Source organism: Nomascus leucogenys, chromosome 10, assembly GCF_006542625.1.
Source record: "Nomascus leucogenys isolate Asia chromosome 10, Asia_NLE_v1, whole genome shotgun sequence".
NCBI classification, from domain to species: Eukaryota; Metazoa; Chordata; class Mammalia; order Primates; family Hylobatidae; genus Nomascus; species Nomascus leucogenys.
The window spans coordinates 2,501,643-2,529,080 of record NC_044390.1 but is presented as its reverse complement, the minus strand read 5'-3'; the positions used below and the strand labels follow the sequence as shown (position 1 = coordinate 2,529,080).

Sequence of the window (27,438 nt, the reverse complement as noted above, 5' to 3'; positions counted from 1 at the left end):
TGCAAGATACAGTTGGGAAGAATTTCCAAGGAATTCTTCTCTGCCTTGGCAGTGAGGGTAAGGTCAGCTTGACTCCCTTCTCTTGTAGGCCCTGCTCACTCTCTGAACATCTAAGGAAGGAAGAGGATATATCTGGCTGGTGGAAAACCTGCTGCCTGAGCTGGGCGGGGACCTCAGAATGCCTTTTTTTTTTTTTTTTTGAGACAGAGTCTCACAGTGTTGCCCAGGCTGGAGTCCAGTGGTGCGATCTTGGCTCATTGCAACCTCCGCCTCCTGGGTTCAAGCAATTCTTCTGCCTCAGCCTCCCAAGTAGCTGGGGTTACAGGCATGGGCCACCACGCCCGGCTTATTTTTGTATTTTTGGTAGAGACGCGGTTTCACCATGTTGGCTAGACTGGTCTCAAACTCCTGACCTCAGCCTCCCAAAGTGCTGGGATCACAGGCGTGAGCCACCGTGCCCGGCTAGAATGCCCTTCTTGAGCCTCAGTTTCCTCATCTGTGAGAGAGGCTCAGGACACCTGCTGCTGGCCTTAAAACCCGGGTCTCTTGCTGTGTCACCTGGGAAAGTACATCTGCTCCACTGAGCCTCGATTATCCCAATGGCAAAATGGGGTGATTCTCAGGCCGGGCTCGATGGCCACGCCTGTAATCCCAGCACTTTGGGAGGCCGAGACGGGCGGATCACAAGGTCAGGAGACTGAGACCATCCTGGCTAACATGGTGAAACCCCGTCTTTACTAAAAATACAAAATATTAGCTGGGCGCGGTGGCGGCCACCTGTAGTCCCAGCTACTCGGGAGGCTGAGGCAGGAGAATGGCGTGAACCCGGGAGGTGGAGCTTGCTCACTGCCCAGATTGTGCGTCTGCACTCCAGCCTGGGCAACAGAGCGAGACTCCGTCTCACAAAAAAAAAAGTGGGGTGATTCTCTGACAAGCTCTGCTACCTCGTGGAGGGAGCATGAGGGGGAAATCAGATAATGGGCAGTGTGATCCATCATTAAGCAATTCGTTCATTAATTTCATTATCCTTTCTCAAACGTTTCCTGTGGCCTGGGAAGCCAACGATGACTCAGGTTCAGATCCAGCCCCCTGGGAGCCCGCACTGCAAGACACAGACTAACATCCATATGCCATCCCCTCTTCTGCTAGTTCTCCCGTCACACACTCACTCATGCATCCATCATCCACTCACCCATAAACACAACCCGAGCCTCCAGAGATGAACCAAGCCCCATCCCTGCCCTGGGGGATCTTACTGCTTCAAAGCACCATACAAAGAGAAAAACCTTAATTATTATTTGGGGTAATAATTATAGCAGAGCTGCAAAGAAGCCGAGAAGCTGGAAGGTATGAGCTAAATTTGCTGTCAAAGGAATTCTCGCCCTCAGGCCTGGGAAGCAGAGTAAGAACCACTTGCCTTCACTCTTATTTACTCTTTCACAGGCAGGCCCCAAGCCAGGAGGTGGGTACAGCAGGCAAGGAGGGTTGGTCTCTGTTGCTGAGTCGCTCAGCATGTGGTGGGCGGAGCAGTCACCCAAAAATAGTATATGAAATGGAGAAAGAGGGGGCTCTGCGGAAGCTCCAGTGAGGCACTTGGTCCAGACTTACAGGTGTGGGGGTGGTCTGGGAAGGCTTCCTGGAGGAGGGGACATCTGATCACAGAGGATTATATGATGTTACCAGATGAAGAATTGGAGGAAGGACATTTCCGGGAAGTCGTTCCTTCATTTCATTCCTCACCAAGATTTATGGTCCACTTACCATACATTAGGCCCTGTCTTAAACGATGGTGTGCCAACATTGCACAGATCATCAAGGTGATATTTATGTAAACAGGACCCAGGACAAAATTAAAATGCAGAGCCCTGTGTTTAAAAAAAAAAAAAAAAAGGATTAAGAATTTCAAGCTGGGTGTGGTAGCTGTAATCCCAGCTACTCAGGAGGCTGAGGCAGGAGGATCTCGTGAGGCCAGGAGTTTGTGAGACCTTATTTCTTTAAAAAAAAAAATGTCGGGCCGGGCACGGTGGCTCACGCCTGTAATCCCAGCACTTTGGGAGGCCGAGGTGGGTGGATCACGAGGTCAGGAGTTCGAGACCATCCTGGCTAACACAGTGAAACCCACCATCTCTACTAAAAATACAAAAAATCAGCCGGGCATGGTGGCAGGCACTTGTAGTCCCAGCTACTTGGGAGGCTGAGGCAGGAGAATGGCATGAACCCGGGAGGCAGAGCTTGCAGTGAGCCGAGATCGCGCCACTGCACTCCAGCCTGGGTGACAGAGCGAGACTCCGTCTCAAAAAAAAGAAAAAATGTCAAGATAGCCACAGCTGGGCATTCAACCAAGTGCAGGGCACCCTGCAACCACACAGGTTGCATCCCATGAAGCTAGCCCCAGATATGTGTGACTTGCTGTCACTTTTGGCTTCAACAACAGACAACTTGACTCAAAATGGCTTGAGGGGACATGTTACTTCATGCCAAGAGAAGCCTGGAGGTAGGGCAGGTCCAGCCACTGTTGATTAAAATTCAGCTGCCAAACCATGCCATGAAGGACCCAGGTTCCTCCGTCTCCCCTCCCTTCCATCCTAAGTGAGAAGCTCCCACTACCAGCCCTCATGGTACCCAGGTGGCTGCCACAGCTTGAAGTGTCACCTGCAGAGAGGGCAGGGCTCCAGGACAACTGTTTCTTCCTGTTTATCAGTTGCTTAAGAGTTGGAAAAACCTTTCCCAGCAGTGCCCCAGCAAATCTGCCTTCAGGTTTCATTGGCCAGCATAGTGTCATATACGTGAGCGTCAACCAATCGCTGGCAAGGAGAAGGGGCACAGGAAGATTGGCTTACACCAATAAGGACCTGCTCCTGGTTGGGCAGGGTGGCTCACGCTGGTAATCCCAGCACTTCAGGAGGCTGAGGTGGGCGGGCCTCACTTGAGATCAGGAGGTCGAGGCCAGCCTGGCCAACATGGTGAAACCCCATCTCTACTAAAAATACAAAAAATATTGGCCAGGCGTGGTGGCTCGTGCCTGTAATCCCAGCCACTTGGGAGGCTGAGGCAGGAGAATCACTTGAACCCAGGAGACAGAGGTTGCAGTGAGCCAAGATCGCACCACTGCACTCCATCCTGGGTGACAGAGCAAGATTCCATCTCAAAAAAAAAAAAAAGCTAGGCCGGGCGCGGTGGCTCACGCTTGTAATCCCAGCACTTTGGGAGGCCGAGGCGGGTGGATCACGAGGTCAGGAGATCAAGACCACGGTGAAACCCCGTCTCTACTAAAAATACAAAAAATTAGCCGGGCGTGGTGGCGGGCGCCTGTAGTCCCAGCTACTCAGAGAGGCTGAGGCAGGAGAATGGCGTGAACCCGGGAGGCGGGGCTTGCAGTGAGCCGAGATTGCGCCACTGCACTCCAGCCTGGGCGACAGAGCGAGACTCCGTCTCAAAAAAAAAGCTAAAAAAAGGACCCGCTCCTTATTGGGCCCTTGGGCCCTTATTAGCCACGCCCACCCCCAATCCCAGCTCTCTGAGTGCGTTATGACCTCCATTCAAGTGAAGACGCTGATGAGCTGAGATTCCCAGGCTCTCGGCTGGGGCATGTTGGGTGGGTTTGGAGCCCTGCCCTCACCCACAGTGCTAGGCCCTAAACTCTGGCTGGACACTGATTCTGTGTACTCTGTCCACCCTTGTGTCCTTTGTGCCCATACAACATTTCATCTGTCTCATTATAGGTGTCCAGTTTGTATGAAGCGAACAAATGCTGAGCAGACAATAGCCTGTGGTGAAACAAGCTGTTTTTGTTGCATGGATGTGGGGAGGGAGGGAAGAGTCAACTTTGCATTTGAGCTGGGCTTGCTTTTATTAGCGACTCCACTGGGGGTTAAGTAAGAATAGCGAATGTTTATTGAATTCTTACTCCCTGCCAGGTAGCCCTTCTGAGTGCTTTGCGTGTATTAACTCATGAATCCTCCCAAGCACCCTGTGAAGCAGCGACTATTCTAGAGTGCAGGCAGGAGGTACGGATGCACAGGAGTGCGCCTTTGCATGCCCTGGAGGCCTTGTGCAAGTAAATCGCTGGGCCCCCTGCTAGAGTTGCTGATTCAGTCTGAGGCAGAGACCGAGAATCTGCATTTCTTTTTTTCTTTTTTTCCTTTTGTTAGACGGAGTTTCACTCTTGTTGCCCAGGCTGGAGTGCAGTGGTGCGATCTTGGCTCACCGCAACCTCTGCCTCCCAGTTCAAGTGATTCTCCCGCCTCAGCCTCCTGAGTAGCTGGGATTACAGGCATTCGACACCACACCCAGCTAATTATTTTGTATTTTTAGTGGAGATGGGGTTTCTCCATGTTGGTCAGGCTGGTCTCAAGTTCCCGACCTCAGGTGATCCACCTGCCTCGGTCTCCCAAAGTGCTGGGATGACAGGCGTGAGCCACTGCACCCGGCCGAGAATCTGCATTTCTAACAAGCTCCCAGGTGATGCTGTGCAGCTAGTCTGGGGACTACACTTTGAGAACTGCTGTGTTAGAGGAACTTAAAAGAGTGACCCGTGAGGCTGGGTGCGGTGGCTCACGCCTGTCATCCCAGCACTTTGAGAGGCCGAGGCGGGCGAATTACCTGAGGTCAGGAGTTCAAGACCAGCCTGGCCAACATGGCAAAACCCCGTCTCTGTTAAAAATACAAAAATTAACTGGTGTGGTGGTGGGCGCCTGTTGTCCCAACTATTCAGGAGTCTGAGGTGGGAGAATCGCTTGAGCCCGGGAGAAGGAGGTTGCAATGAGCCAAGATCAAGCTACTACACTCCAGCCTGGGTGACAGAGCGAGACTCAGCCTCAAAAAAAAAGAAAAAGAAAAAGAAAAAAAAAAAGTGGCCAATAAGTTGAAGCATAGTGATGAAGAGGGAAATGGTGTTGGATTGAGAGCCTGTGTGAACCCTGTGTGTTACATGCAGGCACCTGGCCAACCAGGAAGAGGTGGCTGGAATATTCCTCTGGATCTGCCTGCCAAGCTGTGTGCCCCGGCTCAGTTCTGCAGTGCTTCTGAGGGCCATGCTTTTCTAACACACACAAAGGCACTCTATAAGCTAAAGGAGCTCTGGGTCTGAAGGCAGATCATGTGGGACCGTGCAGGCCAGCGACAAGGGTTTGCAATGGAGGGTTTTAAACAAAAGTGACATGACCCTATTTAAGTTTAAATAAGATCCCTCTGGGACCAGTTTCGGTGGCTCACGCCTGTAATCCCAGCACTTTGGGAGGCCGAGGCAGATGGATGACCTGAGGTCAGGAGTTCGAGACCAGCCTGGCCAAAATGGTGAAACCCTGTCTCTACTAAAAATACAAAAAAATTAGCTGGGTGTGGTAGCGGGTGCCTGTAATCCCAGCTACTCAGGAGGCTGAGGCAGGAGAATCGCTTGAACCCCCGAGGTGGAGGTTGCAGTGAGCTGAGATGGAACCATTGCACTCCAGCCTGGGTGACGAGGAGGAAAACTCCATCTTAAAAAAAAAAAAATTCCTCTGATAAATGGGTAAACAAAATATAGTCTGTGTATGCAAAAGAATATTAGGCAATCTTTAAAAGGAAGGAGATTTTGACATACACTACAACATGGATTAACCTTGAGGACATTCTGCCAAGTTAAACAAGCCAGTCACAAAAAACAAATACGGTATGATTCTACTTACATGAAGTATTAATGTAGTCAAAATCACAGAAACTGGGTTGGGCATGGTGGCTCACACCTGTAATCCCAACACTTTGGGAGGCTGAGGCAGGTGGATCACTTGAGACCAGGAGTTTAAGCCCAGCCTGGGTAACATGGCGAAACACTGTGTCTACAAAAAAAAAAAAAAAAAAATTAGCTGGGCGTGGTTGTGTGCACCTGTAGTCTCAGCTACTCGGGAGGCCGATGTGGGAGAATCCCTTGAGCCTGGGAAGCGGAAGTCACAGTGAGCCAAGACTGAGCCACTGCACTCCAGTCTGGGAGACAGAGTCAGACCGTGTCTCAGATAAATAAATAAATAAATAAATAAATAAATAAATAAATAACAGAAACTGATAATGGAATGGTGGTTGGCCAGGAGCTCGGGGGAGAGAGGAATGGGTAGTTCACATTTAATGGGTACAATTCGAATTTGGGAAGATGAAAAATTCGGGAAATGGACAGTAGTGATGATTGCACAGCTTGAATGTACTTTTTTTTTTTTTTGAGACAGAGTCTGACTCTGTTGCCCAGACTGGAGTGCAGTGGTGCAATCTTAGCTCACTGCAACCTCCACCTCCCAGGTTCAAGCGATTCTCTGGCCTCACCCTCCCGAGCAGCTGGGATTACAGGCACCCGCCACCATGCCCAGCTAATTTTTGTATTTTTAGTAGAGACGGGGTTTCAGCATGTTGGCCAGGCTGGTCTCGAACTCCTAACCTTGTGATCTGCATGGCTCGGTCTCCCAAAGTGCTGGGATTACAGGCGTGAGCCACCGCGCCCGGCCTAGCTTGAATGTACTTAATGCTACTGAACTATACCTTAAAAATGATTAAGATGGTAATTTTTATCTTGTATATATTTTACCACAATAAAAAAAAAAAGATCCCTCTGGCTGCTGTGTGAAGCAGGAACTAGGGGGCAGGAGGCAGAAGAGGCCAGAGTGGAAGCATAACAATGTCTAAAGAGGCCATGGGGACTTAAACGAGGTGGTAGCCATAGACGGGAGAGCTGTGGACAGATTATGAATCTATTTTGAAGACAGAGCCAATAGGACCTGATGATAGATTGCATGTGGATGGTGATGAAAAAGAGGAATTGGCTGGGCGCGGTGGTTCACACTTGCAATCACAGCATTTTGGGAGGCCGAGGAGGCAGATCACTTGAGGCCAGGAGTTCGAGACCAGCCTGGCCAACACGGCAAACCCCATCTCTATTAAAAATACAAAAATTAGCTGGGCATGGTGGTGCGCACCCGTAGTCCTCGCTACTGAGGAGGATGCAGCATGAGAATCACTTGAGACTGGGAGTCGGAGGTTGCAGTGAGCTATGATCACACCACTGCACTCCAGCCTGGGTGACAGAGCCAGACCCTGTATCAAAAAACAAAACAAAACAAAAAGAACCAAGGGCTGCTTTTCTATTTTTGGCCTGAACATTTGGGTGAAGATGGACTTGCTTTCTAAGATGGTGGAGTAATGGGAAGGAACAAGTTTCTTCGCAAGGTGGGGAACAGAGTGCAAAATTCTCTACTGCCCACCTTAGGTTTGAGATGCCTATTAAGAAATCCAAGAGGAGATGTCAAGTAGGCCATCGGATATGAGTGGGAAGAAGATCAGCGTGCTCTAGGAGCAGAAAGGAGGCATGACTGGAACGCATTAAACACGAGGAGAAGACAGTGGTAGACAGGTGGGCCAGGGCAGATTAGGCCACCGTGGGCAAACTGGTCACAAAGTTCTGAGTCAGCCACTCATCGCTTGTGAAACCTCGGGAAAGTTGTTCATTTATGAATATAAGAGGAACAACTTCCATGTAATGAATGCTTGTTATGGGTAAGCCACTGTCTTCGTTTTTATGCCGCGGAGTCTTCAGATCAGCCGGGGAGGTGGAGGATGGGAGGGGGATTCTCTTATCTTTGTTGTAAAGAGGAGGAAATACGCTGCGGGCTGGGGTAGGGCTTGTATGAGCCATAATCAGGTCTGGAACTGTCTAGATAAAAAGCGTCAGCTGATCTCTTAGGATGTCTGTCTGCTCTAAAATCCAAATATGCTTCTTCACAGTTCTGAGATGCAGAAACTGAGGCCTCAGGACGCGGCTGTAGTCTTGTCCAATAGGGGCAGACGCGAGGACGCGTGGCAGGTAGCGCTGTCCCCCAATTCACCCCAGGGGAAACTGAGGCTAAAGAGAGGGCGGTGTCCTGTCCAGGTTCACACACAGGAAGAGCCAAACCGAGGCCCCCGCGCTGGCCCCCTCCTGAGCCACCGCCCACCCCGGAACAGGAGGGCAGCCTGCTCACGTCCTGATTCCTGGCAACGACATCGGCCCTTAAGTTCTGCCCGGGAGGTGAGGGAGGACAAAAAAAAAAAAAAAATGCGATCCGTAGTCAAGGAGACGTAGCCTGCACTCCTGATTGGCGCAGAACTCTAGCCTGGTCTCCTCCTCCTCCTCTTCGCTTGCCAGCTTCCAGAGCTCCGGAGGCCCCACCTCCCAAATGCCCGGCGGTGCCCGGCCTCCCCTGATCTCCACAACAGCGCCGCCATGGCTCCTCCTCCCTCTTTTTTTCCCGGCACGTCTGCGCATGCCCAGGGCCCGCGCGCAGACCACTGGGAAGTCTCCTCGTGCATTCTGGGAAATGTAGTCCAAAGCCTGACGTGCTCAGACAGCCAGCGACATTTGCGCCGTCAAGGTCCAATAGGCTGCAGAGGACGCATTTCATGTATCTTGGGAAATGTAGTTCCAGTGTTGGCGAAGACGCCACGCGGTGACAAAAGGGGTGAGCCGGACCCCACGGCGAGGGCCAATGGGCAGCCGCCTTTGCCGCGATGCTTCCTGGGAGTTGTAGTTCGGGTGTGAGGCCGGTGCTTCATTGGGAGTTGTTGGGCTGAACGAGCGACTCGGAGTGTGGGATTGGGGGAGGGGGACGGGGGGAGTTTGGCGCAAAGCCTGCTGGGGCATGGAGTCCCGGTGAGCTTTGTGCGCATGTGCGGGGAGGTGAGGGGGCTTGGGGGGCCTCGCCTGAGAGAGTGAGGTGAGCGAGGGGGGAAGGAGGGAGGGATCGGGTGGGGGCGGTTGGACGAGGGAGGGACCAGAGCTTGGACGGGAAGAGGGGCGCTGGGGGCCTCAGGAGGGAAAGATGGGAGACCTGCGGGGAGGGGAGGAGAAGGGGGCTGAGTGATGGGGGAGGGGCTGGGAGAGAGAACTAGACGGGGAGGGACTTGGAGACGGGGAGGGGTGGATAGTGGGAGGGGGTCGTGGATCCTCGAGGTCCTAAACGCGGGAGAGAGAAGCTGAGGGAGAGGACGGGGGAGGGACAGGTGGGGGAGGGGAAGGGGAGGGGAAGGGGACCCTAGAGAGGGTGGGCTGTGAGATGAAAGCTGAGTGGGAAGCTGGACCCTACAAAGGAGTCTGGGGGCGCTGGGACCGGACCCCTTCGGAAAGGTTTGCGGGAAGGGGCTTCCGGGGACGATGGTTATTGTTGTAACGTAGATACGGCGCAGGTGGCTCGTTTTGCGCGCTGCTTCTACAAGTGCAACTTTTACAGAGTTGTGAAATTCCTGACGATAAGAATCGTTGCTCTGTTTTGCTGCTTTCTCGGTGAGGAGCATCTGCCTTTTTAGCTTGTTACAAGGCATTATTACCTTCGGTAATATGTGTAAAGTGCTTAGAAACTCTGTTTATTGTCATCTGAAGTTGACCCCCGCCACCTCTACCCCATTCAGGATGGAGTCACCCTCGTCTGTATCCGATTTTAACGCCTATTCCAATGTATACTTAGCATTTTAATCTGCGTGCGTGTTCACAGCAGTGTCCCCTGGGCACCTCGCAGGGAAACTTCGACAAAGTAACCCTAAGTCTGACTGGACACTTACTAGCCAGGTGTAGTTCTCAGCATTTTTGTTCTCCTTCTATTACTTTACAGTCAACTAAGTGGAGATACAGGGTATTACAAAAGGTGCCTTGTACCTTGTCCAAGGACACAGAGCTGGTAGGAGGCAGAGCTGGAATTTGCCCCAGAGCCTTTGTGCTGTAGGTAAATATTTGTCCAGTGGGCTAGCGGCTCTCAACCAGGAGTGGTTTTGTCCCCCAGGGGACATGTGGCAATGTCTGGAGACTTTTTTTTTTTTTTCCAACTGGGGAAGTGCTACTGGCATCTCATAAAAAGAGGCAGAGATGCTGGTAGACATTGTATGTTGCACAGGATAGCCCCCACAACACAAGTGCCATTAATGTCGAGGTTGGGAAACTCTGGAGTAGACAAACCGGTCTTTGTCGAGCACTTATCCTTTGGAGGCTGCTTCTAACTCCTGCTCCCAGCAGCCTCTTGAGAGGAAGGAGCTCTTGTTAGTCCTGTGTCTCAGGTGGAGAAATGAAGCACAGAGGGGGTAAGTCATATGTCCACAGTCACACTGCTGATGAGTGGCAGAGCTGGAAGTTGAAGCCAGGCTCCACAGCCTCTTAGCCATGATATTAACCCAGCATGCGTGGGTGCTGGCGCCGGGGTACCAGGTGGAACTGGTGTGGACTCTGGAGTCACATCTGGGTCCCATTTGTGGCTCCTTCACTCTCTGAGCATTTCCCTATGGTAAGAGGGGACCCATCTCCCCAGCTCACAGGTCTCTTGGGAAGGTTGGGTGGGGTAGTATAAGACACTAGGTACTCAGTGGCTGTCTTTGAGGCATCCGGGGTGCCTGGCTCTGGACTGGACTGTGCTTTGTGGACACAGACAGCTAGACAGCAGGGTTACAGCTGTTGAATGCACGTAGCACAGGGCGCTCATTGGATGGTAGGGTGGATTGACATGGTGGAATGCCCTTACTTAACAGCATGTGCTTTCTTGGGGGTAGGCCCTGTGCTGGATGGCCCCACGGACCCAGAGAAGAGCTGGACTTGGTCACTGCCCCAGAGAGCTCACTTTCTGGACAGCCCAGGGTGTGGTGACCTGTGATCACCTCTGAGATTGCAAACAGGGTCAGCTTGATGGCCTGTGGCCTTGCTCTCTGGCGGAAACTCCTCCTTAGTCCCAGAGGGATCTTTTTTATAGCAGAGCAGGCATTTGTGTGGCTTTCGAGACTTGGATCTGGCCTGGGTCTTCCGATAAGCCTTTCTGCCTGCTCCCAGGTTCATCAATCCTTAAACTGATGGATGGGTGGGGTGGGAGGTGAGGCTGTGGCCTGGCTGTGGAGCCAGAGAGATGTGGATGTGTGAGTCCAGGCTCTGCCACGTGTTAGCTAAGTGACTTTGGGTAAGACACCTCCCCTTGCTCCATCTGCAACTTGGTAGTAACACCAACCTCATGGGATTGATCAGCCTGTAAAGTTTATTTGAGTGCTAGCCAGAATGCTGGGGTTGGAATATGGCGTCTCTTGCCCGCATGGAGCTTGAATTGTAGTGAAGAAAGTCAGCACACAAATATCATAACACTAGATCTTGTTAAATGCTAAAAGAAAACTAATAAGGGTGATGTGTTAGCAATCGGGGGAAGGGCACGTGGGTGCAGCCTCGGAGGGGGTGATCTGAGGAGGCTCTCCAAGGGGGTAATAATTGCATGGAGGTCTCAGTCATGAGAAGGAGTCAGGTAAGCAAAGATCAGGGGGGAAAGAGTGATCCAGCGGGAGGTAGCAGCAGGTGCAGAGGCCTTGCGGTGGGCACTGGCCTTCAGTCCGAGAAGATAGAAAGTGAGCCAGACCGGGCACAGTGGCTCACTCCTGTAATCCCAGCACTTTGAGAGGCCGAGGTGGGAGGATCACTTGAGTCCAGGAGTTTGAGACCAGCCTGGGCAATATAGTGAGACCCTGTCTCTACAAAAAATATAAAAATTAGTTGGGCGTGTTGGTGCCTGCCTGTGGTCCCAGCTGCTCAGGAGGCTGAGCCAGGAGGATGGCTTGAGCCCAGGAGGTCATGCCACCGCTCCAGCCTGGGCGACAGAGAGAGACCCTGTCTTAAAAAAAAAAAGGATCCATTGTGGCTGCAGTATAGAGAATCTGGGAGTGGGCAGAGATGAGAAAGTAGGGCTGGGCTGCATGGTCTCATGGCCATAGTAAGGAATTTAGGTTTTGAGCATCACAGGAAGCAGTTGGAGAGTGCTGAGCAAGGAAGTGACAGGGATTTACAGTGACAAAGTTTTTGTGATCACTGTGGAGTGATTTGGATCTAGGTGGTGAGAGCAGGCATCCACGGGTCTTGTGGCAGCCGTCCCAGCAATGAGATGACGTCTGTGGTTAGCAACATGGCGGTCAGGAGCCCAGGCTTTGGTTGTTGTATCAGGAGGAAAATTGTCTGAACACAGACTTCCTCTCAGACCTCACTGGCTAGAAGCAGATTATGTGCCCACCCACTGCCTTGTGGTCAAGGGGACTTTGCTGTAGTTCCTTATGATACAGGCCAAGCTGCTGTAATGAAGAGACCCCAAGTACAGGGCCCCAGATAGGATAGAACTGATTTCTTTTTTCCCATAATACCCCAGAGGTGTTCTGGGGCGGGCTGGCACCTGAGCCCCATGGGGTCATCAGGGTCGCTCTGTCCTGATCTTCCAGTGTCCTTGAGGTCAGGGGCCGGCAATCTTTGCCTGTAAAGAGCCAGCGAGTAACTATCCTTGGCTCTGTGGACAGCCTTGCAGGCCACCCAGGCCCCGTCACAGCCACTCAGTAGCTCCAAGGCAGCCGTGGACAGTGCATGAGCAAGTGGGCGTGGATGTGTGCCAGTGAGACTTAAGTGAAACAGGCTGCAGGCCAGATTTGGCCCACCAGCTCAGAGACCACCGTTTCTCAAATGTTTTGAAGTCAGGACGCCTTTCTGCCTTCAAAATTACTGAAGACCCTAACATGCTTTTACTGATGGGAGTTGTATCTGTTGTTCTGTATCATAGTAGAAACCGAAACAGAAAACTGTAAAGTATTTATTGATGCATTTAAAAATGGCAATCACGGCTGGGCGCAGTGGCTCACGCTGGTAATCCCAGCACTTTCGGAGGCCGAGGCAGGTGGATCACCTGATGTCAGGAGTTTGAGACGAGCCTGGCCAACCTGGTGAAACCCCGTCTCTACTAAAAATACAAAAGTTATCCGGGCGTGGTAACGCGCGTCTATAATCCCAGCTACTTGGGAGGCTGAGGCAGGAGAATCACTTGACCCTGGGAGGCAGGGGTTGCAGTGAGCCAAGATTGCACCATTGCACTCCAGCCTGGGCAACAGAGCGAGACTCCGTCTCAAAACAAAAATTAAAAAATAAAAATAAAAAATAGAGACAGGAGAGCTCGCTGCCTCTCTCTGTTCTCCGCCATGGGAGGACACAAAAGGAGGCCGTCCGCAGCCTGGAAGAGGTGCTCACCAGAACCCAACAGTGCTGGCACCCAGGTCGCAAATTCTCAGCGGAAGGGACTGGGACAGGCCGTCATAGCTGTCATAGCAGAGCACCATGGACTGAACTGCTTAAACAATGAGCTTATTTCTCAGTTTTGGGAGCAGGAAGCTCAGAATGCCATCATGGTCAGTTCCTGGTGAGGCCTCTGCCAGGCTGCAGGTGGCCTCCTTGCTGTGTGCTCCTGTTGGCAGAGATGGACAGAGTCCCGGTGTCCCTTCCTCTTATAAGGCCACAGCCCTATTGGGCCCAGCCCTTGTGACCTCAGTTAACCTTCATTACCAGCTAAAAGCTTCATCTCCAAATACGGTCACACTGGGGTGAGAGCTTCCACAGGTGAATTTTGGGGGACAAATTCAGGCCACAGCAGTTAGTTGGGGTGGCTTCTGAGTAGGCTGCAAAGTGTCTGCTCCCAGGGTGTGGGGTGCATGGCCCCACAAGTCCAGTGAGGGTGGTGCTGATGGTGACCCGCTGCTGCCAGGCCTGCTGCAAGCTCTTTCTGTGTTTTCTGGTTGAATCCTCAGGACAGGCTGCGGGAGGAGCTGCAGGACTGAGGTACAGAGGCCGGGGGCGCAGGGCGGGACCCAGCCTGGACTTGACTCCCTGGGATCCCAGGAAGGGCACACCCTTTCCTCACCACCCGTGAGCGCTGCCCCCTCACAGAGACCTCTTTGCCCCCTGGGCCAGGCGGGGCAGGTGAGTGCTTTATCTTACAGGGGAAACCGAGGCACAGAGGCCGGGCCTATCCTGGGTACGTGGGAGGCTCAGAAGCACGGGCCCCAGGCCAGGTGCAGTGGCTCACGCCTGTAATTCCCAGCACTGTGGGAGGCCGAGGTGGGCGGATCACCTGGGGTCAGGAGTTTGAGATCAGCCTGGCCAACATGGCGAAACCCCATCTCTACTAAAAATATAAAAATTAGCCAGGCGTGGTGGCGGGTGCCTGTAATTCCAGCTACTCGGGAGGCCGAGGCAGGAGAACCGCCTGAACCCGGGAGCTAAGGTTGCAGTGAGCTGAGATCCGCCACTGCCCTCCAACCTGGAGAAAAGAGCGAAACTCCGTCTCAAACAATAAAAAGTAAAAAGAAGAGCGTGGGTCCCATTGTGAGTCTGGGCACCACGGGCAGGGGTCTTGGCGGGCGGGGGTCTCACCGGCCTGTTCCCTGCAGGCGCTGCGGACCGGGAGGTCCCATGGAGGTGGCGGTGCCCGTGAAGCAGGAGGCCGAGGGCCTGGCGCTGGACTCCCCGTGGCACCGCTTCCGCCGCTTCCACCTGGGTGACGCGCCGGGCCCGCGGGAGGCGCTGGGGCTGCTCCGCGCCCTGTGCCGGGACTGGCTGCGGCCCGAGGTGCACACCAAGGAGCAGATGCTGGAGCTGCTGGTGCTGGAGCAGTTCCTGAGCGCGCTGCCCGCCGACACGCAGGCCTGGGTGTGCAGCCGGCAGCCGCAGAGCGGGGAGGAGGCGGTGGCCCTGCTGGAGGAGCTCTGGGTGAGCCTGGCGGGACTGCAAGCGGGGAAGGGAGAGGGGAAGGTGCGGGGAAGCCACCAGGAAGCCCAGGGAGGAGCACCACTGAGCCCCTGAAAACCAGTGTGACCCGCGGTGGGGAGGCTGCGGTACAGCGTGGAGTCCACGTAAGGCACCCTCCATCCCCACAACAGCTGCAAGGCAGGAGGGCCCCAAGACCCTGGCATACTTGCGAGTTCTCTAGAAGGACTCACAGCCGTGTTCACGGTCACGGCTTATCAGAGAAGGACGTGCTGGAAGCAGCTGGGAAGAGGGCCAGGAAGGCTCCAGCGACCGCAGTTACCAGCTGTCCCCTCCCCGCACTCTGCCCGCACGCAGGGAGTGTTGCCAGCCAGGGACGCTCCTCAGACCGTGGTGTCCCGGGCTCTTACTGAGGACTCCTCCCCGCTCTGTGTGGCTGACCTCGGCCTCCAGCCCCTTGAAAGTCAAGGATACCCCCTGGCCCAAACTCTACCCCAAATTCATCTTGCTGTCGGGCTGGCCTGAGTCCCCCGGGCAGGCAGACCCTCCTCGTCATGCCTGAGGCTCCAAAGGCTCAGAGATGGCTTCCCGGGGGCGGAGGGCAAAGCCAGGCCTCTCTCTGGGCAGGTTTGGTTTCCTGACCACATAGCAGGCAAGGGTGAAGTCTTAGTGCACAGCCACACCCGTCCACTCACGTCACCTGGGGCTGACGCTTGCCACCATGATGACCACAGAGGGCCCGAGGAGCTGGAGGCACTGACTGCCTGGCCCCGTCGGGGAAGCAGCCGGCCTGGCTTAGAGTCCTGTCCGGGGAGATGCGTTATGTGGGCTGCAGACGCCATCTTAAGTGTTCTAGTCAGCACGTTAAAAAAAGGCAGATTTACTTCATGGACCCCAATGTATTCAAAATACCGTCCTTTCAGTAGTGGCACTCTCCCATGGCTGGTGGCTGCTGTGTGGGGCCTGGGTGATGAGCAGTGGGCAGCCACGCAGAGACCTCTGAGAAGACTGGTCCAGGCCACGGGAGCAGCCAGTGCAAAGGCCCTGAGCCACCTCGAGCAGCAGAGGGGCCCTGAGTGAGGGGGTGTTTGTGGCCAGGCCCGAGCCCCCCAGTGGCAGGAGGATGAAGAGTCAGTGATCGGGTGCTCCTCGTAAGTGCGTACCGAGTGCCTGCTGGGTGCTGAGATGTAGCAGCAGAGAGGTGGCATCTTGGTGAGGCAAAGCGAGCAAAGCCTTTCAGTCCACGGCAGCCAGGCATCCTTCCTTTCTTCCAGAGGGAGCAGCTCCTGTCAAGGCTGCCAGTGGCCTCATCCGTCTCCCTTCTCATGCGGCCTGACCAGCCCCCAAACACTCCCCGCTCTTATTGTCTGGGATACAGCTCTCCGCTGCCTCTGCTCCCACCTCCTAGCACCTCTGTGCTGGCTGTGGCTTCTCTATCCGCACCCTCCTTCCGGCTCATTGTTCCCGAAAGTGGGTTGTAACAAATCACAAACCCAGCAGCTTATAAATCACACAAGTCTGTTACAGTTCTGGAGGTCAGAAGTCCAAAATGGTTTGGTCTCATGGCCCAAAATCGAGGTGTCTGCAGGGCCACGTCCCTTCTCAAGGCTCCAAAATCAAGGCTCCTAGAGGCTGCCCGCATTCCTTGGTTCATGGCCATTCCTCCGTCCTCAGAGTGCTGCACTCCGACCTCTGCTTCCATCCCCCATCACTCCTCTGACCTTGACCCGCCTAGGTCCCGTGGTCACTTCTTTCATTTATTTATTTATTTATTTTGCTTTAAGTTCTGGGATACATGTGCTGAACGTGCAGGTTTGTTACATGTGCCATGAAGGTTTGCTGCACATACCAACCTGTCATCTAGGTTTTAAGCCCCACATGCCTTAGGTGTTTGTCCTCATGCTCTCCCTCCCCTTCCACCACCCCCCGACAGGCCCTGGTGTGTGTGTTGTTCCCCTCCCTGTGTCCATGTGTTCTCACTGTTCAACTCCCACTTCTGAGTGAGAACATGTGGTATTTGGTTTTCTGTTCCTGTGTTAATTTGCCGAGGATGACGGCTTCCAGTTCATCCATGTCCCTGCAAAGGACATGAACTCATTCTTTTTCATTGCTGCATAGTATTCCATGGTATACTGTGGTCACGTCTTAGGATGCCTGTGATGACATTGGGCTCGTCAGGATAGTTCAGGAGAGTTTCCCCACGTCAGTGCTTAACTCCCTCCCGTCCGCAGAGTCCTTGTTGCCCTGAGACAGCAAGTGACAGGTTCTGGGGATCAGACCATGTACATCTTTGGGGCCATTATTCTGTCTGCCACAGAGGCGAGGTGAACGCAAGGTGAAGTGGGGGTGGAATAGAACTAACATGGAATCCATCAACCTCAGGCTTATGCCCTTTCCAGTTTCCATGACAGCTCAGAACAGGACCTGGCACATGGGTGCCGTCTAGGTAGATTTCAGCCACTGTTACTATGAGCTCATGCCATCTGTTTTGTTGGCATTAAAATGTTCTTTTAGGAAAAGATGGTAAAAGTAGGTGGTGGTTATTGTTGCTTTTAATGTATATATCTTGCAAAATAAAAAAAAAAATCTTCCATTCGGGGATGCAGTGAGAGTTCTATTGGTTCAGTGAATCTAAAAGTTGGGAAATCACCAGGCTCCAGGGCCGTCGGGACTCTCCTGCGTTCTCTGCTTGCTCCGAGGTGAACCTCTCACTGTGGCTCTGGGATGTCTTTAGCATCTCTCTTGTATTTGTTACTCTCTCTTTTTAGTAAGAGCAGATCTCAGGCTCAGAGCCTTCTCCTATCAGTATCCACATGGACTGGAATAACACTGCTGTGAGTGATTGAATTTCCCATGACCTCTCTGTCTGGCACATGATACTGGCTTTCCATTTCCGGCAATGATACAACATGGTCTTAAGTCAGTGTTATTTTAGTTTTAGGTAAAAGTAAAGAAGAGTAATAAGAGCCTGGGCGATAGCCATTGTAGCTGACGGTGGTGTACAGACAGCTGACATCTGGGGGCGCTGCTGTGGATTGGGATTTCTTGGCATCTGGTCTGTGGGTCCTCGCCTGTCCTCAGAGTTTTCACCGAGACATTGCCGGATGAGAAAGAGAGGACAGCTGAGGAGAGGATCCTGTGCTGGTAGAAAGTGGTAGAGCTCACCTGGAAACTTTTAAAAAATACTGTCGGCCGGGCACAGTGGCTCACACCTGTCATCCCAGCACTTTGGGAGGCCAAGGTGGGCAGCTCACCTGAGGTCAGGAGTTCGAGACCAGCCTGGCCAACATGGCAAAACTGCATCTCTACTAGAAATACAAAAATCAGCTGGGCATGGTGGTGTGTGCCTGTAATCTCAGCTACTCAGAAGGCTGAGGCAGGAGAATCGCTTGAACCTAGGAGCTGGAGATTGCAGTGAGCCAAGATTGCACCACTGCACTCCAGCCTGGGCGACAGAGTGAGACTCTGTCTCAAAAAAAGAAAAAATACTGCTGCCAGGATTTTACTCTTAGATTTGAAGTTGCAGTTATGAGGTGAGTGGGGCCTCAGCTTCAGTAATTTTTTAACTGAATGTCTCCATTCTCCTGTTGAAGGACATTTGGGTTGATTCCAGGGTTTTTTTTTTTTTTTTTTTTAATAGAGCTGGTTTACATCTCTGAATAGGTTTCTGTGTGAATACACGTTAACATTTATCTAGGGTAAGCGCCCAGGAGTGCGGTTGCTGGGTTGTGTGACGTCTTAGTCTGTTTGGGCTGCTGTAACAAGGTACCATAGGGTGCTGGCTGAAAACAACAGGAATGTGTTTCTCACAGTTCTGCAGGCTGGGGAGTTTGAGATCAAGGCCAGCTCAGTGTTTGGTGAGGGCCTCCTGTTAGTTCACAGATGGTGGCTTCCTGCTGTGTCCTCACAGGGCAGAAGGGGTGAGGGGTCTCTCTGGGGTCTCTTCTAGAAGGGCACTAATCCCATCCGCGAGGGCTCCCCCTTCATGACCTAATCACCTCCCAAAGGCCCCACGTAATCTCATTACCTTCAGGGTTAGGATTTCAACATAAGAATTTGAGAAGCACACAAACATTTGGTCTGTAGCAAAGTCTTCTGTCCATTTTCAGACTGGATTGTTTTCTTGCCCTTGAGATTCGTTCATGTTATTCTGGATGCATCCTTTGCCAGCTAGTAGACTTTCACATTTTTTTAAAAAGTGCCTCCTGACCTGTGTGAGCCACCGGAGTTGGGGACCACCAATGAGAGAGAGCCCGTCATTCAGGAGGGGGCAGACTCTTCCATTTGGGGGAGAACGGGACATTTGGGAATCACAGGCTCCATGGTTCTAAGGACTGTTCCCATCTCCTCAGAGTCTAGGGGACTTAGAGAAATATATAGCCTTCTTGGCTACGTTGGCCTTGTCAAGTTTGTTTATGACTTTTTTATGGTATGTCTAGCCTCAGCTGGAATGTAGTCTCATATAGTCTCCTGTGGGTTGGGGCCTTGTCTTTTGTTCAGTGATGTGTCCCTGGAGCTCAGGATGGTGCTGGGCACATAGTAGGTGCTACAAAAATACTCATTGAGGAATGGCTAACCCTTCCCAGCCTCCTCTTGTCCTGCTGTGGAGGGAATGGCTAACCGTTCCCAGCCTCCTCTTGTCCTGCTTTGATATACAGGGTTTGACAGGAAGACCAGGGTATGGTCAGCTTCCTCACTTCTGTGGAGAGAGAATCTGATCTGCCCAGAAAGATCGAATGACCTGGCTGTAGTCACTCAGCATCTGGCCTCAGGCACACAATAGCGAAAGGGGATAGTTTGAGACGGATGGGGGCAGGGCGTCTGCCAAGGGGGGAAATGCAGAGAAAAGCCAGTGGGGTAGGCCTGGGAGGCGGGGAGAGGCAGCTCCAGCCAGTACCTGGTTAGCTTGACAGGAAATGCCCCAGTCAGCCTGCGTCTCAGTTCGGAATTGAAGGGGAGGCCCTGGGGCTCCAGAGGCAGCTGGGAGCACAGGAAAATAGCGCAGGGTAGCTGTTCAATGTAAAAGCCAAACTTAGCAGATTAGCAGAGGACAGGTTGATAATCAAGCCCCAAACTCAATATTTGAAAAGAATGGTAGAATAGTGCAAACCTTCAGCAAGTTGACTAGGAGGAAAACAAGAAACGGCACAAACACTAATGGTGGAAGCAAGCAAAGCCGGGGATGGAGCAGATTTGACAGCCGTTGAGAACACCGCGTTCAACGTACACAATGCATTCGAAGTCCTAGATGAAATGGACAGTTTTCTAGGAAAATATAAATCACCAGCACATGCTCATGATGTAGTGGCAGATGTGAGAGTCTGGAAACCAGAGAGGGGAGATCAAAAGGTGACGAAAGACTTTGGCGTGTAGAAGGCGCCGGGTTCCAGCACTTTACATGAAGGCGCTGGGCTCCAGCACTTTATGTGTAAGTTGTGCCAGGCCTCCAAGGAACTGATCATTCTCATCTGTTCTTTTTTTTGAGGCGGAGTCTCACTCTGTCACCCAGGCTGGAGTGCAGTGGCGTGGTCTCGGCTCACTGCAACCTCTGCCTCCCATGCTCAAGCAATTCTCAAGCATCCCAAGTAGCTGGGATTACAGGTGCATGTTACCATGCCCGGCTAATTTTTTTGTGTTTTCAGGAGAGACGGGGTTTCACCATGTTGGCCAGGCTGGTCTCAAACTCCTGCCCTTATGATCCACCCGCCTCAGCCTCCCAAAGTGCTGGGATTACAGGCATGAGCCACCATGCCAGCTTCATCTTCTCATCTTTTACACAAACTTCCAGAACACAGGGAAGGTGTTCCTCCGCTCATTGGCAAGGCTGCCACCCCCACCCCCACCCCCACCCACCTAACAGGACAAGGACAGCACAGGAAAAGAAGGTTGCAGCCAGTCTCATGGGACCCTCAGCAGAACATTGGCAGCTTGATTCCGCAGTGGGTAGATAGACTGATGTGCTGGGGCAGGTGGAGCTTAGCCCAGATACACGAGGATGCTTCGTCCTTGGGGGATCCTCAATAGAACATCAGCAGCTTGATCCCGCAGTGGGTGGACAGGCCTATGCACTGGGGCAGGTGGAGCTTAGCCCAGACACACGAGGATGCTCCATCCTTAGGAAGTCTCTCAGTTAAAGTACACAGACTTCAAAGCCGACCAGAGTCTCTCAGTTAAAGTACACAGACTTCAAAGCTGGATATGAGTCCTGCCTCCGCCTCTTCCAAGCTGGGTGACCTTGGACGCATGTCTGGGATTCTCGGAGCCTTGGCTTCCTCAGCTGCAATTTTGGAATCTCGATTCCTGAGCCCTCCAGGGATGGGTGTAAGGAGGGCTCCATCAGGCAGTGTGTTCCTGGCTGTGCCACACTGGCTCAGTCAGTCACACACAGGGTCACAGCTTATTACAGAGAAAGGACACAGATGACAACCAGCCAAGGGAAGAGATGCGTGGAACGGGTGGAGGAAGGCTCTGTGCTCGGAGCTCCCAACTGTCCTCCCGCCGTGGAGTGTGGACGGCGCTAACTCCTCCCGGCAATAACGTGTGACAACCTGCAGGGGGTGCTGCTGGCCAGGGACGCTCCCCTGAGCTCGGCGCTCTGGGTGTCTGTTGGGGTTGTGTGTAGCTACGCTGACCTTCGTCTCCATGCCCGGCAGAGACCGAGCTGATGCACGTGGCCCAGACCCCCAACCCTGAGTCACGCTGTTGGCTTCGCCCACCCGGGTGGCCCAGGGCCCCAGGTGAGCAGACCCTGCCATCAGGCAGTGTGTTCTAGGGGCACAGAGGTGACCCTCCCTGGAGCCAAGGGCAGAGGCCAGACCTCTCTGGACAGGGCTGATCCTCACCGCACAGCAGCAGCGTCTCGTCCAGTCTCCATGCAGCCTGCAGGGTCCGTCCTGGGTACTGGTGTCATCTCAGGGAAGGGAAGCAGCTTGCCCGAGGTGACACAGCTGGTTCAGGGGCAGGGGGATCTGTGGAAAAAACGCACTCAAAGTATCTTTTTCTATTCTCAGCATCAGTGACCACAGAAGACGTCTGTGACCAAATGTTGGAGGGGGTGTCCCCTCACATACCGGGCAACCAATCAACTCTGCAGCAGACGCAAGCTGGGTGTCCTCTAATGCATTTCCAACACGGTCTCCCTGGAGACAGCGCCAGATCCCACAGGTTGAGGGCTCACATCCCAAGACTGGCCCCCCATTTCTGATGCCAGTCACAAGCCCCAGGTTATTTCATCTGTGCTTCCAACTGACGGGCTGTAAATCAGGCTCCCACAGCCCCTCCTCTGGTTCCGTTAATTTGCTAGTGTGCTCACAGAACCAGGGAAACATGTTTACCGATTTATTGCAAAGGAGATTTTAAAGGATACCAGTGAACAGCTAGCTGGAGAGCCACGTACGGTGAGGTCTGGAAGGGTTCCGAGCGCAGGGGCCTCTGTCGCTGTGGACTTGGGATTCACCATCCTCCCGGCATGTGGGTGAGGTCTAGTTTACCTTGCTGTCCACCTCCACGAGTTCAGCTTTCTGGAAGCTCCCTGAACCCTGTCCTTTGGGCCTTTTATGGAGACTTGGTTGAGAGGCATAATTGAAGCGTGGACAGCCATGTAGAAATGCGACTGGATAAAACGGGTGTGATCGAATCCGAGTAGACCGAGCGGGGAAACCTCGCAAGGCCTGTGTGTTCAGACCCTTCTTGGCCCCCTTGTTCAGCTTTCTTTCCTCCAGGGTAGGGGCAGGACCCCTTCTGAAGGGGGGTGTTATGACCCACAGTCAGACAAATTAGGTCAGAAAAATTTTTTATGGCCAGTAGTGGGGGAAGATTGAAGTATATTTTTAGTTTTTAAGGCCTGCCTTGCAGAGAAAGAAGAGCAGGTAAAAGTGGCGCAGAAGGTCAGGGAGAGACTCTTTTTCTGAGGCCTAAAGCTTCCCAGCATTAGAACAAGACTGTAACAAGGGCTGTGGGAGTCACGAGCCGGGAGCCCTGGACAGAACCCAATGTATACGCATCATAGAATCACAGGGAGGATTAGGATCCGGGGGCTGCTCCATGCTGCCCGCTTCTGTGTGCCTGTCCCTGCAAGGCGCACCTGTCCCCGCATGGGTGTGCCCTGGATGTCTCTTCCTGTGGACCATGCCTGGCCGGCGTCCCCTGTCTCTGGGACCTCAAACCAGGAAGTTCCCAGAGGAATGGGTGGATCTCAGGCTTTTCTGTGCCCAAGATCTCCGGGAGAACCCTCTGCTGGCACGGCTTCCCGGGCTCCACTGTCAGGTGTGTCAACCCCGGTGCCCTTGAGCTGAGGCCAGGGCGGCACCCCTGCCCAGCCTCTGCCTGTGGCCGACACCACACAAGGGTCATGGGAGCCCCACCAAGGGCCAAGGAGCTGGAGGGTGGTCCAGGGTGGTGCTCTGGGCCCGAGTGAGACTGTGCTGTTCTGACTCTCCGACAGGCCCCAGAGCCCATCACGGTCCCTCAGCCAGGTTGGGAGGCACCTAGGATCTAGTCAGCATTGTGCCAAGCCCCCATCCGCATGCCTCAGCCGCCTGAGTCACTGGGATTACAGTCATGAGCCACCAGGCCCATGCTCTTCTATCTTGACCCCCTTCTTTAGGAAACGTTTTCTTGTCTGTCAGAGTGAAGGTGGGTGGTTTGCCCCTGCTGCTTTGCTTTTTTTTTTTTTTTTTGAGACAGAGTCTCACTCTGTTGCCCAGGCTGGAGTGCAGTGGCATGATCTCGGCTCACTGCAACCTCCACCTCCGGGGTTCAAGTGATTCTCCTGCCTCAGCGTCCGGAGTAGCTTTGACTACAGGTGCATGGCACCACGCCCAGCTAATTTTTGTATCTTTAGTAGAGACAGGATTTCACCATGTTGGCCAAGCTGGTCTCAAACTCCTCACCTTGTGATTCGCCTGCCTCAGCCTCCCAAAGTGCTGGGATTACAGGCATGAGCCACCTCGCCTGGCCTAGGCATTGCTAATTTTCACACCAACGATTGCTTTATGATGCAGGTACTCATCTGGCCAAAAATATTTGAAACGGGGAAAAGGTGTGGTATGTGGCTTAGCTGTCATTGGCACCAGAAGAATTCTCATCCCCTTCCCTTGGGGACGTGGTTTTGAGGAATGATGTAGTAGGGCAAAGAAACCACAACCAGAGTTGGACTGAAACTTTTTAAATTTTTGGTCTTCCTAGCTGGTGCCATCCTGCTTGGCAGCTGTTCTGCCGTTTCACACCGAGAAAAATTGCTTCTGAACTTAGTTTACTTTTTTCCCAAGTTAAAAGTAGCTTGTATATTCTGCATTTTGTTAAGGAGCTTGCACTTTATCCAAAGGGCAGGATGAAGCTGATCTGAGACAGGTGTATTAGTTATTTCTTGCTTCCTGACAAGTCACCCAAAACTCAGGGGTGTAAAACAGTAACATCTGTCAGCTCAGAAAGCCTCTGTGGGTCAGGAGTCTGCGAGTGGCTTGGGCACGCGGACCTGGCCCAGGGTCTCCTGTAAGGTCACAGTGCAGTGTTGGCCGGGCTGTCATTTGAAGGTTGGTGGCTTCAAGATGGCTCCCTGGCAGGAGGCCTTGGTCCTCACCTGTGGGCCTCTCTGTGGGGCGGCTTCAGTGTCGCCCAGCATGACTGTGGCTTCCCCGCTGCAGGGGTGGGATTGCACAGCTGGTCGACGGTGGTGGGGAGAGGGAGAAATAGAGGCCCTCGCTCAGGTTTCTGAGTTCAAAACTGTGCTCTCATTTCAGGGGCCAGCAGCCTCCCCCAATGGGTCGTCAGCAACGAGGGTGCCTCAGGATGTGACGCAGGGCCCCAGGGCCACAGGTGGAAAGGAGGACAGCGGGATGATTCCCTTAGGTGAGCCGCTGGCCTCCCTGGTTCTCCCTGCCAGCCCCCAGCACCAGGGAGGGGGTTCAGTGAACGATCCTGGCACCAGGACAAGGACAGACTTGGACCCCAGCCCTTGAGGAGCCCCAGGGTTCGGACCCAAGGAGCAGGCATTGGGGGTATGGGTGGGCCTTGGGGTTGGAGGTTCATCCATGCATCCATCCATCCATGCACCCATCTAGCCATCATCCACCCTCCACCTATCCATTCCTCTATCATATACCCACCCATTCACCCATCCATCCCTCTATCATTCGCCCAGGCATCCATCCATCCTTCACATGTTCCCCCTTACACCAATCCCACCATCCCTCTGTCATCCATCCATCATCTACCCATCCACCCACCCATCCATCCATCATCTGTACATTCATCCACCCATCATCCATCCATCCCTCCATCATCTATCCATCATCCACCCACGCATTCATCTATGCATCCATCACCCACCCATCCATCTATCTACTCACTCACTCACACACCCACCCATCCATCATCTGGACATTGATCCACCCATCATCCACCCACACATTCTTCATCTACTCATCCATCATCCAGCCAGCCATCATCTATTATGTATTGGGCATTGACTGTATGCCAGGCACTACTAGATACCGGGACACAGGAATGAATAAGAAGCCCACAGCCCTCTTCCCACCCCAGTGGTTTCTGCCTTTAAGCGTTCCCTCCCTGCCTCCACCCCAGCCTGTGCTGTCCTTGCCCCGCCCTCGTGCCGAACCAGATGCTGACTCTGTTTCTTTTCCCAGCAGGCACCGCCCCTGGGGCTGAGGGGCCGGCGCCTGGGGACTCCCAGGCTGTGCGCCCCTACAAGCAGGAGCCCAGCAGCCCCCCGCTGGCGCCTGGCCTGCCCGCCTTCCTGGCGGCCCCGGGCACCACGTCCTGCCCCGAGTGCGGCAAAACGTCCCTGAAACCAGCTCACCTGCTGCGCCACCGGCAGAGCCACTCGGGCGAGAAGCCGCACGCCTGCCCTGAGTGCGGGAAGGCCTTTCGGCGCAAGGAGCACCTGCGGCGCCACCGCGACACGCACCCCGGCAGCCCCGGGCCCGCGCTGCGCCCTCTGCCCGCCCGTGAGAAGCCCCACGCGTGCTGCGAGTGTGGCAAGACCTTCTACTGGCGCGAGCACCTGGTGCGCCACCGCAAGACGCACTCGGGAGCGCGGCCCTTTGCCTGCTGGGAGTGTGGCAAGGGCTTCGGGCGCCGCGAGCACGTACTGCGCCACCAGCGCATCCATGGCCGGGCAGCGGCCAGCGCGCAGGGGGCGGTAGCTCCGGGCCCCGATGGTGGAGGCCCCTTCCCGCCCTGGCCCTTGGGTTAGCTGCCTCCTGGCCCGCGCCGCCTCCCGCCGTTGGTGCTGCCCCCGGGCCGTCCCTCCTCTCTCCCTGCGCCACTTGGCCTCTTCCCCTCCTCCTTCCCTCCCGTTGCCCTCCTCCACCTGCGCCTCCCTTGTCTGAACTTCCCAACGCCTTCCTCTCTATTCCTTTCCAACTCCTTTCCCCCCAAATTTCACTTTCCTTCTCAGGTCTCACCCCAGCCCCACCTTCTCCCTGATTTCCCGGCCTCTCTCACTGTGTGAAGGGGCCTCTCCCTAATGTCTCCTCCTTCCCCCCTCTTCTCTCTCCTGCGGCCCAGCCTCCCTTTCCCTCGTCCATTCCTCTCTCCCCGCCCTTTTCCTGCCTGAAGAGCAGAGGTGAGGACCTGGGACCCCTGAGGGGCAGGCGAGGAGGAGCTCGGGCGCAGGCCAGGCCCCCTTGATGAAGCGGAGGCTAAAGGAAAGGGGTCTGGGTCTTGTCCCTAGGAATTCTCCTCCCGCAGGACGGATTGGGGGTCAGGGGGAGGCAGCGGGTGATGGCTCTGACAAGCTGAACCCAGGACCTGGCTGTGGTCTCCTTGGTCTCGCTGCCCCCTGTGACCCTAAGGCATGGGATGGACAGAGATGCCTGCCCCCGTGAAGCTGGTTGGGGAGGGCAGTTCACCAGCATCCATAGAGTAATAAAGTCACTGTGTGTAGACCCGGAGTCTGAGCTCTGTCTGGACTCTGTCCGGCACTGCCACCCTCCCAGGGCCGAGCGTCTGGGGTGCCCGGGGCTTCTGGGGTCGGCTGTCTTGGCTCCCGCCGCAGACTCTCTTGGCATGAGAGAGGCCCTGGGAGTCTGGGCGCAGCTGTGGGAAGCAGTGCAGGAAATGTGTCCTCAGGAGGGCTGTCCCCACCTCCATCCTACTGAGGCAGGGATGAGGCTCCCGGAAGGGACCTGCCGAGCGCCACACTGAGTCAGGTTCGCGTCTGAGCCCTTCAGCTTCCTGGCTGGGGACCGACAGGTTGGTCATACCCTCTGGGCATGAGTTCCACATCCGCGAGTGATGATAATGGCACCCACCTCCCTTGCTAAGGCCACTCTGTTTGACTGGGGTCCTGAGTGTCGGTGTTGGTAGGTCTCGGGTGGCCCGTTCTGCCACGCAAGGAATCCTCTCTTTAGCTGGAGCCATTGGCCAAGGAGGGTGCTCCGTATGGAGGGCAGGCCTTGGCCAGCTGCATCTTTCCAGGGTGCCGCCTCTTGTCAGCTCAGCGAGCAACCCCGGTTCCTTCTCTCCAGAGAGGAAATCTCCAGCCTCTGCCGGGTGGATGAAGGGCAGTTGCCGGGCTTTGGAAAGTGGAGGATGAGAGCGCTGGTCTGACCACTCCCCTGCCGCCCAGTCTTGGGGCTGGCTTCACCCTGGTCCTTTTGGTTCCTGCCTGCCCAGCGCCTGAGCCTGGGAGGGGTTCTATGTCAAACCCTCCATGGTTGCTGCTTTGCGTCCGAGCCCCCCACGGTCACTGCCTTGCTCTCTGCTTCAGCTTCTGGCTCAGAGTCAAGGGCTGGGGCAGGTATAGCCTGTGCCGGGCTGCGAGGGCATCTGGGAACAGCCACCTGGACGGTCCAGTGCACATCACTGGAGCCTAGGTCTGCCTTCAAGACTCACAGTGCAGGGAAGGGTTTAGGTGCCAGGCTGTCCAGGAAGGGCAAGTGACCACAGGTCTC

The 27,438-nt window shown here is 54.2% G+C and overlaps 1 protein-coding gene across 3 annotated transcripts; it reads left to right on the top strand.

Annotated features, from left to right (window-relative positions):
• The first annotated feature begins 8,517 nt into the window (after positions 1–8,517).
• On the top strand, positions 8,518–26,436 carry ZNF444 (zinc finger protein 444). Of its 3 annotated transcripts, none has more exons than XM_030819544.1 (5): positions 8,518–8,711; positions 13,564–13,735; positions 14,206–14,524; positions 24,262–24,370; positions 25,171–26,436. In XM_030819544.1, exons 3-5 carry the CDS (start codon positions 14,228–14,230, stop codon positions 25,734–25,736), a joined length of 972 nt encoding a protein of 323 aa, XP_030675404.1. In that variant the 5' UTR covers positions 8,518–8,711; positions 13,564–13,735; positions 14,206–14,227; the 3' UTR covers positions 25,737–26,436. The 3 variants fall into 3 exon arrangements, with proteins under 3 accessions (XP_030675404.1, XP_030675402.1, XP_030675403.1); XM_030819542.1 differs by having other exon boundaries at positions 25,168–26,436; XM_030819543.1 differs by lacking the exon at positions 8,518–8,711 and adding an exon at positions 9,000–9,277 and having other exon boundaries at positions 25,168–26,436.
• The last annotated feature ends 1,002 nt before the right edge of the window (positions 26,437–27,438 follow it).

What these genes read in the sequence shown, in the direction of transcription:
- ZNF444 (XM_030819542.1), top strand. Translation starts at nt 14,228, where the DNA reads ATGGAGGTGGCGGTGCCCGTGAAGCAGGAGGCCGAGGGCCTGGCGCTG. An exon ending in CCCTGCTGGAGGAGCTCTGG is followed by an intron (nt 14,525 to 24,261) that starts GTGAGCCTGGCG and finishes CTCTCATTTCAG; the next exon opens with GGGCCAGCAGCCTCCCCCAA. An exon ending in CAGCGGGATGATTCCCTTAG is followed by an intron (nt 24,371 to 25,167) that starts GTGAGCCGCTGG and finishes TTCTTTTCCCAG; the next exon opens with CAGGCACCGCCCCTGGGGCT.